Raw genomic sequence first — 13,278 nt, forward strand, 5'->3', positions numbered from 1 at the left:
GTCTAATTTGGCAGCAGGCCACACACTTGAACTCTATGGGCCTTTCTTCCCAACTGAAAACTCCTAAGAACAGATGAGAAGCCCTGTACGGCGTTTTCATCCCACAGTTCTGTGGCCCTGAGTCTGTGTACTGCTTCTGCCCATGGAAGTGATGGCAGGCCTGTGGTCACAAGGGCCAGCAATGCTGTAGGGCCACTCTCCTAACCAGGAATTAACTCCACTAATAGTCCCCCCCACAGCAACCCAGACAATAGCCCCCCTTAGTGGGAGGAGCAGAATTTCAGGATCCAGGGCATGGAGCCATCTTTCAATTCTAGGTCCACTAAGCCTGATCTGACTCTGAAGACTGACAAACAGCAACACTCAGCTGGGCCACTGTGAGAGCCATGTACGACCAATCCCAATTACTACTGATGTCCTCTATCACTGGGTAGAAAGACCCCACTTGGCTGGGGTCTGGGATCCAGGAACTCAGCTCTTGCCACTGCTGCCACGGTGGCTCTGCAGCATTGTTTGCATTATGGGGACCCTCTGCAGCCAAGGACAAAGACTCCTTAACCATCGCCTGTGGTGATCCCACTGACCATAGTCTACTGTGGGTCCAACCCTGCTCTCCCTCTGGGCTAGGCACGCTCAGCTTCTCTTAACCCTACAACCGAAGGCAGTGCTGCACGTGCAGTGTATGAAGCTTCCCATAAAAACCGCTCTTCAAATGTACTAGTGCAGGGCCAAGTCCCAGTGAGCATTAATAATAGGGGTGGGGTTGGTGGACGCTTCCCCGCTCCTTCCCCAACAGCACAGAGATGCAGGGCAGAGGATGTGGGCACTGCCGGTGAAGGGGGCCCGGCCTCTGCCTCCCTAATTATTGCACCTTCTGTCTGCCATCACACAGGGCCAGGAGCTGACCCGACAGCTCAGCAGTTTGATGAGAACATATACTGCAGAGGCCTCTGGCTTCAGAGGAACAGGGCTGGGCAGAGATGAGCAAAAGGGAACGCTCAGGAGAAGCACAGTAGAGGGCCCCGCTCATGTGCTCTGCTAGGGTTTGAGTGTGCCCCTCAGACATCCATGAGTTAGACTCTGCACTAAGATGGGGAGGGAGAATGGCTCTTCCCTGGAGAACCTTCCGGAATGGGCTCTTGCCTCCCTTGAGCTTGAGTGGTCATAAGGGGAGGCTGTGTGTAGCTTTTCTCCTCCTTAGGCTCCTGATAAAGCAGCAGGAGGCCTTTGGTAGGCCATGATTGCCAGCCTAGAACAGAACAGTGAAGCCAAAGAAACCTCTTCCTTTTATAAATTATCTAGTCTCAAGTATTTTGTTGTAGCAACAGAAAACAGTTTACAGTACGCTTCCACCATTTTTAAGAACTACTTCAGAATCAATTTCTGTTTCCTTTCTGCTCTTCACTTTAGTTTTCTTACTTTACTCTCTATCATACACACACACACAAATACACACAAACAAAAATATACACAAATGCAAAACACATAAAAAACATACATACACATATACACACAAAAGCACACAAATACATATATACACATATATACATAAGCATACACACATATACATACAAACACACAACGAAATGCACACATATTCACAGATACACACAAAACCCACATATAGATACAACAAAGGCTCTAGGCATTTAAGCCCATTGAGCCACATGGTAGAAAGAAGATAGAAGCAAGGGAAAGATGAGCACGCATGCTCCAACGACCCTGCAATGTCATGGGCCAAGCTCCCACCCTGTGAAGCGCCCCGGCAGGACTTATCAAATGCAGCCATATGGATGGTTTTCACAGATGCTCATTCAAGACGCTCTCACTAGTCAGCTTCTACCCCATCATGTCATTCACTTCGGTTGCTGGGTGACCTTCCAGGACAGCCTGCGAGACACAGGTTTCTGCTCTCTTTTCTTCCGATGGGAGGACAGGCAGAATGGCAAGTATGCCAAGTGGAGAAAGGAAATTGGAAAGAATTCTCTGGGCTGGTACCAAATTTGCTCCAGGATAAAACTGCACTGTATCCAAAGTCCTGGCACAACACCAGGTACTGCAGAGTGGCAAGATTCCCAGATTATGCTTCCTCTAGCTGACTGTACAAGGGAGAGCAGGATCCTGCCAGAAAAAAAATAACGTGAGGGTGCAGTATGGACAAGGTGACAGCAGACCTCAGCTCGTTATACTTAGGGACCCAAAAGGCTAGGGAAGGTCAGCCTCCTATTCCACTCAGGACTCAGGGACTTCCAGTTTCTGTCCCCTGCAATCACTGCCAGCTCTTGAGCAGTGTCCGGGAGCTCCAGGGCCCATTGCTTACTTCTAGAAACTATGACATGGCCTAGTACACGGAGACAGAAATGGTGCTTTGCATAAGCCTGGCGTGGAGACATTTCCTTGAAGTCACCTGGCATCCCATAGTTGGCTGTTGATCAAGCTGAGTTACCATTTATGCTCCCAGTACAAGTTGGATGTATTGATGGAGAGAAGGAAAGGCATCGCTCTCCTCAGAAAGCCCGGTGTAACTGAACTGTCTGTGAAAATGAAGACCACACAGGGCTAAGCAGGCATCTAGAGAGCCACCCTGGGAAGGCCCCATGAAAACTACCCCACCAGCTGTGCCTTCAGACAGACGTGCTTCCAAAGGAGAACATGCCTTGTTCTGGTAGTCTCTGCTGGCACGTATCAGCTGGTCCTTTTGGGGTGAGCTCCATTCTACATTTCTCCTGTGCTTGGAATCTGACAGGAGCTGCCAACAAGCTGCACAGTATCTCCACAGATGGAAGGCTGTGGCTCTAGTCCTCCTTCTGTCCTTCCTGACTCTCAGATCTATGAGGAGACTGACAGCTTTGGGAAGTCACTGGGATGAGATCTCTGGGTTACCCTTCTATCTGGCCTGCTGCTCTGTCTTCAGTCAGGAAGGGCCACCAAGGCAGGCTGAGGCCAGACTTGGCCTTCCCTGCCCACCCCTGTTCCTCCTACAATCCGCTTTTCCTTATGCCCTATGACGTTTGTTGTGGCCTTATCTTTTCCTTACCTCTTTTGTGAGATTACAAACCCCTCTGATTTGAGAGAGGACTTGATGGTAAAGGCAAGAAAAATATTGCTGATTGTGACAGTTCACTTTCATTCTCAACCTAACTGGACTCGGAGGTACTGAGGAGACGCTCCTCGGGGCATGTCTGCGAGTGTTTCTTGAGAGGTTTTACTGAGGAAGGAAGATCACACTGAATGCTGGCCAGAGCCCTTGACTCAACATGAAGGTTAAAGGGAGCCAGCTGTGTGCCAACATTCCTCGCCTGCTGCCTCCCTACTGTAGACACAGTGTGACACCTTACGCTCCTGCTCCCATCCCTACCCCTCCAAGACTCACTGCATCTGTGAGCCAGCACAGGCCCTTCCACCCTTAAGCTGCTTCCTGCCAAGTGTCTGCTCACAGCGCCCACCCCTCTAACCCCACTTTCTTTCCATTCCTGCAACAAGCAGAGGGATGGAGGGTAATTGTTCCTGTCTCACATCTACAGAAATCAGTTTGTAGGAGCCCAGAGGCTTGTCCTATGCCACTGTCCCAGCAATGTCCCAGTTCTTTCTTGAAGAGCTCTGTTAATTTCTCAACCCCCTGGAAGCAGGGGCCTCCTCTGCCCTTCTCTTTGTATCTCTGGTTCCAATTTGACACCTTGCACGCCTTCTGTATCGTGTTAAATTCAGTGTTTGTTACGTAAGAATGAAAGAATACACATCCTGCTCACTCTACCGGCTTTAAACGCTCAGTCTGCCCATTTCCAGGTGATTCAGTGCTGTGAGATGGGTGTCCTGAATATCTCCATCTTGCAAAACTGACAGAGTAGGGGATGATTTTCTAGACTGTTTCCGGTAACCTCCTGCCCTTTCTATCCCTCAGACTTGACTGCTCATGAGTCAGAAACCACAGCCCCTATCCTATAGGCCTGACTGATTCAAGCCCTCACAGTGTCTTCAAGGTCCACCGGCTGTACTAGCATGCGCAGGGTTCCCTTCTTTTCAAGGTGATCTCTAGATTCTAGGCTTCATCAGGCTGCTTCCTCAGACTCGCTGCTTCCTCAGAATCACTCCATCCACTCAGCTCCGGTCCGGCATAGCTTTCATACTGCGAGGGCCAAACAGCCACTGCTGGGCCTCACGCTGCTGTGTCTGAGCTGGCTCAGTGATTCTTCATAGCAACCTTTCAAGGTCATTTCTGTCATCTGCCAATGAGAAAACCAGGTCCCGGGGAAATTGCATGGCATGGTCAAGGCCACAGAGCTTCAAAGTGCAGCAGGCTGGACCTCTGTAATGCTGCATGCCTTTTCATAAGCCTGTTGACCATTATTAGCCTTTGCCATCTTCCTGTGAGCACCCAGGAATGACTGACCTACAGAGAAGAACAGGGGCAAAAACAAGAGACTGGATAGCACGCCTGTGTTGCCTACCAGCTGTAGTTCTGAGTAGAGGTCTGGGCTCTCTGCCTTGTTCTCCCTCTACATGACATGAGTGTGTGACCTCTTAACCATCAAACAACCAAGATTTCCATTGGCTCAGCTCCATATTTACTTCTTTCAGGTGTGTCTGAGACTCCCACGAACACCCCTAAACTCTGCCTCTCCTTCATTCTGAGTGGCCGAGTGTGGCTGGACACAGAAGTTCATGGGTGGTACCACGCGTTAAGTCTCCTGGGTGTGGGGGGGGCTGTGCCATCCTCCCTACCTCATGTCTTGACAGCGTCTGGAGATGTGGCGGTCACCTGACTAACCCTGTGACTGGATATGCCACAGTCTCAGAGATGGGCAGGCCCTAAGGCTTCAATACACACATTTCCCAGCTTAGAATGGAGCCAAAGATATGAAGGCGCGTGTATGGTTTCAAGAACTAATTAATGAAGAATACCACCAAAGAACCCAGTCTTTTGTCACTGGTTGGTCCTCTCCTGCTGCCGACTATAAGAAACCCACCCAGAATTCTTTAGGATTTGTCAATATCAGAGGTGTGAGCTAAGGCCCTGAGCAGGCAGACACAATAAAGAGGGGTTAAGATCTATATTCGTTCATTTTAAGGCAGTCTGAATGTACTAACTTTTTACTCCTATAGTGGAGAAAAGATGAATAGGAATACTGAACAGAAAGACATGACTAGAGAGTGGAGCAAATTCTCGCTCCTTACCCAGATATTAAACAACTGTAAGGCAGGTATCCTCTGTGTGTCTCTCCCTTCCCCCTTCCGGCCTCAAAACAGTCACTCTGAAGGAGGGTCGTGGAGAAGGCTGTTCTCTCCCCAGGAAAGTGTGAAAGCCTAGAGAAGGGCATTAACTTTTTATGACCTCAAAATTCTTTAATAAATTAACTTTATTAAAGGATCACTGGTTCTTTAGGATTTTGAAAATGAAATCGCACCTTCCAGAGAACATATATTCACCTCATTTGCAGGTTTGCTGTCTTGTTACGGCAACCCACATCTCCCCTAAAAACAAAGGAAGTTATTTCCGTAATGTCTCACAGCTTTCAGAATGATTAATATGTATGCATATGGTATAGCCCAGGCTAACCTCAAATTCCTGACCTTCCTGCCTCCATCTCGTCAGTATTTCCCACTGGGGCCACCACAGATGTCTGAATACACTGCTTTAAAAGAAAAAGTTTATCCTTATCATTAGACCTAAGTACTGAAAGTTTCATGTGTATTGAGCACTATTCTAGGCCCAATGGGCATAGGATTAAACAAAGCCAGGGACATTCTTGCTCTGTTAAAGTTTGTATTCCAAGGATGAGGCAACTGGCTCAGAGGCAAGGCAAGTTAGGGAGTGTCAAGAGAATAACGACAGTTGTCACTTACGGAATACCTGCTAGGCTTCAGGCTCCAACACTGTGCAAGTTGTTTACATCTCATTTACTCCTCAAAGACTTTGCAAAGCATTTATCATTAAGACGAGAAAAGAATACCCAGGGAAGCTAAGCACCCCCCTAAGGTTACTATGCTAGTAAATGGGGAGGGAAGCTCTCAGGACTCCACATTCTTAATAGCAGATCAGCATGGATATGCTCAGTTGGGTTGGGAGAATGGAGGATACCAGTTAGCCTGACTTCAAAGATGGATGTGACAATAGCCGCTGTACTCTCATGGAACCTAGTCCCAGATACAGAGTGCAGCTGTGTAGAAGGGTGTGGTCCTGCCAACCAGAGTGACTGCAAAGCAGAGGTGCCTGCCTTTCCCTCTTTAAAAAGGTGAGGTATCACAATTTCGTATCCACATAGAAAGGGGCTGGCCTATCCACACTTTATACACACAGATTGACACAAAATGGGTCAAAGAACTAAATGGCAGAGCAAAACCACAAGTGGATCTTGGTGTCTTTGTGCTGATAGTTTCTTAGATTTGGTGCCAAAAGCAACAACAATAACAAACCACATAAATTTGATATCGTTAAAAAATTTAAAATATACTTTCAGAAAGGAAAAAGTAATAACCCACAGAATGAGAGAAAATACTTGCAGGTCATATACATGGTAAAAGACTTGTCTTCAAAATACACAAAGAATTATTAAGCCAGGCATATGATGCACGTCTGTAATCCCAGCATTCACGGAATCAAGGCAGGAAGACTGCCAGTCTGGGCTACAAAGTAAGACCTTGTCTCAAAAATCAATAAGTCAATAACATAAAGTAAGAACCATTACAACTCGATAACGCAAGACAAACAATGCAATTAAACTATGGGCCAAGGATCAGAATAGACATTTCCCTAAAGAACAAATACAAGTGGCCACCAAGCATGAATAAATGTTGGTAGCATCATCCAACTGGAAGAAGCAGATGAAGATCCCAAAATGATGCTGCTGCATTCCCAGAGGGATGGTTAGAATCAAGACAGGTAAAGGCAGGCTCTAAGTTCAGATGTCCTGTCCTCAGGCATGGTGGCGTGCATCTGTACGCTGGAGGTGAGGGGGTCTGGCAATCCAAGCTTGCTCTCTAGCCAGCCCAACTAGTTAGTGAGCTCCATGTTCAGGCAGAGACTCTGTCTCAAAATATAAGATGGAGAAAAACCCATAAGGTTGACCTCAGACTTCCACACACACAAGCACAGTGACAGGCATACAATACCCCAACAAAAATAGAAAGTGGAAGTGAGGGTATAGAGCAATTATAAATGCCACATGTTATTGATGGAAACGTAACATTGTATGCACACTTTTAGAACAGCTTAGCCGTTCTCTAATGCTAAACAGAAGTTACCAGGTGATCAAATAGTTTACTCCTAAATACACATCCAAGAACAACCAAGCATATTTCCCTCCAAGAACTTAAGCACAAACTTCATAGCAATACTATTCTTTGCCAAAAATGGAAAAGAACCCAAATGACCATCATTCACTATATGGATAAATAAAATGTGATATACCTGTAAAATGGTATATAACTTGGCAATACAGAGTACTGATATATGTCACAACATGAATGAACTTTAAAAATGTGCTGTATGAAAGAGTTTAGTCCAAATTTTACGTAGTGTACTAGTAAATTTATATAAAATATCTGTAAAAGAAAAATCTAGGCAAACAAAAAGTAGATTATTGGTTATTCAGTGATGGAAAGTAATAGCTAATTAGTATGTAGCTAATGAGTATGAGTTTGCTTAGAAGTTATGGAAATATTCTAAAATTGTAGAGATGATTTCAGCACTTTGTAAATACATCATAACCCACTGAGTTGTGCACTAAAAGTGGTTAAATTATATGGTATATGAATTACCTCTCAATAAAACTGTCAAAATGCATAGTCTACTAGGAAAACATGCTGAGTGCTAGAGAAAAATGACTTTCATGGCTATGAGTTGGTGAAGCAAATGCCACAACTTGTTTATCTTCCACCAATCTATAAAGAAGGATGCTCTGAGGAACTTTCTGGACCAAATGATTTTTCATAGAGAATGATCAACAAACCCTGCCCAGATCATAATACCAAACAGGACGCTTAGATAGAACATTTTCCCCCCAAATAATACACAACCACCAATAATTCAACAGAGTGACAGGAGCTACACAGAGGTTCAATGGCATCTCTTTTGATAACCAGAACACTCTTCTAAACCAGAAGACAAAACACCCGGGAAAAACAACTCAGTAAGAGAAAATGTTTATTTTGGCTCCCAGTTTTGGAGGTTTCAGTTCATAGTCTCATCAACACGAACGATCTAACTTCTTCCACTAGACCCCATTTGTTAAAGGATACACAGCCTTCCAACACAGCTCCGGGCTGGTGACGTGGGGAGGGGCATTCAAGATCTAAAGTATGCAGGCAGGTATTTCCTTCTTCTTTCCCTCTGGCGATGCCAGTACTGCATTTCAGAAGTTGCATTTAGAGCAAGATGTTCGTGCTTGGCTTGGTGGGCAGCCTCTCAGCACCAGCCCCAGGTCTGGCTTCTCCTCCATCACAAACCTCCATTGTATCTCATCACACACAGCAGCATCGATAACCTCACCCACTCCACAGGCCTCTTAACCGAATGAGCTTGTCCCAAGGAAACAACACTTGAAGTTCAGAAGCCTAGCTCCTCACAACATCTGTGTGAATGACATGCTCCACATTAGAAGAGGGCCAGCCCTCCCTCAGTTACTGTTTTCCTACAGTGACGGCCTGCTACCTTATACATGCTTTGGCAATAGAAACTACTGATACATGTCACAACATGCATGAACTCTGAAACTACACTGCATGAAAGAGTGCCGGGGCTGATATATGATTGCCCTTCACAATGGAAATTATACCAAGGAGCCCAAATGGTGTATTAGCTAAGATGTGGGTTTTGTGCTCACAGTGATGGAAGGCTAGCTATGACGTGTACAGCAAGAAATTAAGTGGCTTTCCTCATCTGCGCCATGGGAAGGAGCTCGCTTTTCGTCAGGGTGTCTGGTCAGTGCTATCAGTCTTCCCGGATTCTACTATTCTAGGCACTGGCTTGAGTAATTTCTCTCTCATTAGTTACTCTGCCACAATAGGAGCCAGCTCTGCCCTCACAGCCTTGTCCCAGAAGGGCCATTAACAGCCTAAAATTTCCATCAGCTAGAAATGTACCTGCCAGGCAGCCCACTTCCCTGCATCGCTCATACAAAGGTGGCGACGTTTAGACTGAGTCCTCGGCAGACTATTTTTCATTTAGTTGACGTTGTTTCCAATGTTTTCTTGCTTTCCGGTGACTGAAGGTCAAGTCTGGAGCAGGGAGTGGCATTAATAGAGCCCCTCTGAGAGCAACCGCTGAAGTGACAGTTTAACTCATCATTCGCCAGGGGGCCGGAAACATCACCAACCGAGCCTCTGCGGGCAATCATCAAACTGGCTATGGCTGAAATGGTGTTGAGGCTGCGGAGGGCCACAGCAGGTAGCCACAGGCATATGGTGAGACAGGGCTCACAATAAGGGAGCTTTGAACTGGAATCTTTGCCAGATTTGTCCAGACAATGTGCGAAGAGGGTCTTGTTTCTTCTGTTGGTGACAGGTACCAGGTTCCTAGAGGGGTACCTCATAGCAGAGGGAGGCCCAGCACACCCACCTCCCTACTTTTCAGCCTCACTTTCTAACGAAAGAGTGACAAGTCTGGGGACCCTTCCCACATGTGGTCTTAATGGGATCTGTCATGTCTAACCCGGCCTTTGGTTCAGGAATCACTTGAAGGCACACTTTAGAGGGCTCATACACAGAAACAACTGCACAGTCAAAAACTCCACCAAGCCCAGCTGTTCCACCCAACAGCTGTTCAGACCTAACAGCTGTACTCTTAGAAGCATTCAGGTTGAAAAGCCACACTCTGGCAAACGGAATGGGATACCCTTCCCCAAAGTGTGATCTGTGGAACCCCGGCTTCCATGTGCAGTTCACGATAGTAAAATGGGCTCCATTCCTGCCTCATTTTCAAGATTCTAAGAAATCTCAACTGTAAGCTCCTTGTGTCTGCAATAGCAAAGCCATCTTTTTTGGTGAGGATAGCAGGACTGAGCAACTGGTTACAAGAATATAGTTTTATTTTAATTTTTAATTACATGTCTGAATTGAGGGATGATGTATTGCTATTTTCTCTGAGAGGAAAATCCTCCATCTCAGAGGGAAGCTCCTGATTAGGACACAGGATGTTCTAAAAAGAGGTAAAACTTCCCATCCTGCAGGCAAACTCATCAAGCTCAGGAAGTACACAACACAGTCTTCAGGAAGTTCCTGAAACTGACAGGATTCACTAGGCCGCTCCCTCAGCAAATACATTTAAGCAATAAGGACTGCTGAGAGTCATTCTTAGACTTAGAACTACACAATGAACCTCAGACCACATCATCTGCCTGGGAGAGATACCTTCCAAGCTATTGTAAATTGTGCAGTGTCCTCCAGAGTTCCAGCTTTCATGAGACTGATCACCATGTTTCAGTGGGCTTGTGGTGACGCAGCTGTCTTCAAGTCGTTTCTACTTCTGTAACCTCTCACCTATACTTAATATAATCAACTCCAGGAAAACTCACTGCTCACCAGTTGGTCTTTAGTGATTTTCTTTGAATAATATGTTTTGAATTTTGGACATTTTCAGATTTTGGAATAGTTGCATATACATAACAGGTGAACTTAGGGGATTGGGAAGAAAGTCTAATAAATATACATTTATGTTTCATATTGTAACATAGTCTGAGCATCACATTATAGACATCCTAATTTTTATATGTGAAAACAGGCTTTGCGTTTTGCACATGGTAACATCTTATCTGAACTCTAACAGAAGTTTTGGCTCTTGGAGCATTCCATATAAGGGCTGATCCAGCTTTAGTGACTTTGCTTAAGTGTTAGCTGGGAGGTCTTGACAGATAGCCTCTTAGAGATGGAGTGCTACAGTGCAGACCATCAGATCACCCTAAGCCCATCCGTGAACAGCGTGATCACCAGCCTGTGCCACTGGTGGGATGTGGTGAACTTTGAGGAGGTTGAGCCTAGCGGGCTCAGGGCGCCAGGGCTATGCCTGTGAAAGGATATTGCCTTCTTTCCCCATATTCTGCTTTTCTACAGCCATAAAGTGAAAAGGCCTCCTCTACCACATGATCACATCATGACATACCATGTTGCCACAGCAACGGGGTCACATAACCATTCGCTGTATTCTCCAAAGACGCTAGTTAAAATTAGCTTTTCCTCTATTTCAGTTCACAGTCTTGGGTATTTTATCCCAGTGATGGGAAGCTGAATAACAAATGGAGGTCCTCACAGGGAGTGTCCAGCTTTCCTGGAACCTCACACCACCTGTTGGCCAGCCCAAATCTTCTGATTCTTAGAGGCCAGGTGACCTCCATTGCCTTCAACTACTTCCTGCATGTGACAGAAAACCAACCTCCATAGTGTGGACACATAATGATCCTTTTAAAGATAGGCATTTTATTTTGTAATGATTTGAGATTAATAGACTATTATCAAGGTAGCACAGATAGGCCCCATGAACCCCGTCCTTAGTTTCCTGCCATGAATGTCTTACAGTAATAATGGAATTCTGTTGTTAGTTAACTCCAGTCTCTCATTACTCTGGATATGCAATCTTCCTCTTCTGGAATCTGCAGCAGCCATCCTGTCTTCCCACCTTCCATTGGCCACCAGCATTTCTCAGTCTTTCCCTGACAGCTGTGAAGAGCTGTGGTCAGGCACTCTGTACAACCTCTGACCTGGGGTCATCTCTTGCTTTCCTCAATGATCAACGGCACTCTTGTCATTGCATCGGATCAGAAGGAATATATGGGGCAAAGAGCTTGCCAAGTTTCTCTAGTGCAAGGTACAGCTGTCTTTTTCCTTTTTGGATAATGTTCTAGAACCTATTTTAAGAGACACTGAAAGGTTCACTTTAACTTAAAAGTTCAAATTGGTGGGCTCCTTATTGTAAGGACTCACACAGGTACCAGTCATCACAGCAAAAGGCATATATTCATGAAGACTGGTGAGGTCCTGACTTCTTGTGCAGGTAAGGACAGGCTCCTTGCATCTGAGCTTCCCCCCTGCCCCCTTGACCCCCTCAACCCCATTTGGTGCCAGGCAGGTTCATTTTGACCACAGACAGAGGTGGCAATGGGACAAGATACTGGATACAGTCTCTCCCACGATCCTACCTCCTGAACCTCACTGCCCCAAAGTTGTTCTTCAGAACCTCTGGGGTCCACAGCTGCTGTCTGATGCATTTAAATGGATTAATCCAGCCTCTCCTGTACCTGAGCTGTGGCGGGACAGACTTTCCCAGGGTCCTATGGGGTGGTTATTCCTTGGAAACATGCTGGGATTTCCTCTACTTGGGCAGGCAGGCCCAGGACAATAACCCCTTCCCCCCTTCAAGGTCACATGAGAACTGCTGGGAAGAGCGCAGTGAATAGGGATGGGCTAAGACACCAGCCCCCGCCCCCCGCCAACCTCCCTATCCCACCTGGGCTCTGGAAGAGTGCACTTCAGCATCTTTGGCCACCTCTGAGAAATGCTGCACGTGGCAGCTGTTGGGCTGGAAGCGTAGAAACCAAATAATGACAGACATCCTACGCAGCCTCGGTTCACAGTCCTGGGGATCCCTGATGGGACGAGCGTCTTCATCAGACCCTTGCAGCACACTTAGCAATCCTTATTCCAGCCCACAAGCACAGGAGCAAAGAGGAACGCCAGTGCTGTTCAGACCCAGGCTCTGCCTCTGTTACTGACAAGGTCTTTTAGGACACGGGATTATGCTTTTCCTAGTACATGACAACATTGGGCATGCAGCGTGTAAACACAGGTGCACAGGGCTACCCAGCACACAAACAGCTCACATAGGGAGGCTCTGGGGGAAACTCCCTTATTATAGGAATGTGAGCCTTTTCAATTATAAGATAAGGTGAGCAGAGATAAATTCGGGCAGCTATTCGTCTGTCTTTTATCAAAGGAAGACTGGTATGGGATACCCCCACACACACACTCCCCAGTGCTGGGAATGGAAAATCCCAGGATTTCCTGCATGCCAGGCAGGAGCTGAGCTCTACCACTGAGCTATAGACCCAGACTTGCATGGCAGAAAAACAAAACTTATGAGACCAAAAACTTGAGTAAACTAGAGTGCAAATCAATAGAACGGGGGTGGGGCTGGACGGTGGTGGTACACACCTTTGATCCCAGCACTCGGGAAGCAGAGGCAGGCGGATCTACAGAGTGAGTTCCAAGGCAGTCAAGGCTACTTGTCTTGAAAAACCAAAACCAAAACCAAAACCAAAACCAAAACCAAAACCAAAACCAAAACCAAAA

General features: G+C 46.4%; 1 protein-coding gene across 6 annotated transcripts in view; it reads right to left on the minus strand.

The window, feature by feature from the left end:
- Positions 1-13,278, minus strand: part of Smyd3 (SET and MYND domain containing 3) — a 522,086-nt gene that overhangs the window by 46,594 nt on the left and 462,214 nt on the right. Inside the window, exon 11 of one of the 6 annotated variants that reach the window (XM_055608850.1) lies at positions 6,933-7,024. The exons of the other annotated variants lie outside the window; for them this stretch is intronic. Within the exon in view, the coding sequence (XP_055464825.1) occupies positions 7,012-7,024 (13 nt within the window). The 3' untranslated portion in view covers positions 6,933-7,011. Of the gene's footprint in view, positions 1-6,932; positions 7,025-13,278 lie in introns of those variants that run through there. 6 annotated transcript variants of the gene reach the window in all.

Source organism: Psammomys obesus, unplaced genomic scaffold (assembly GCF_907164565.1).
Source record: "Psammomys obesus unplaced genomic scaffold, mPsaObe1.curated_primary_1811, whole genome shotgun sequence".
Lineage (NCBI taxonomy): Eukaryota > Metazoa > Chordata > Mammalia > Rodentia > Muridae > Psammomys > Psammomys obesus.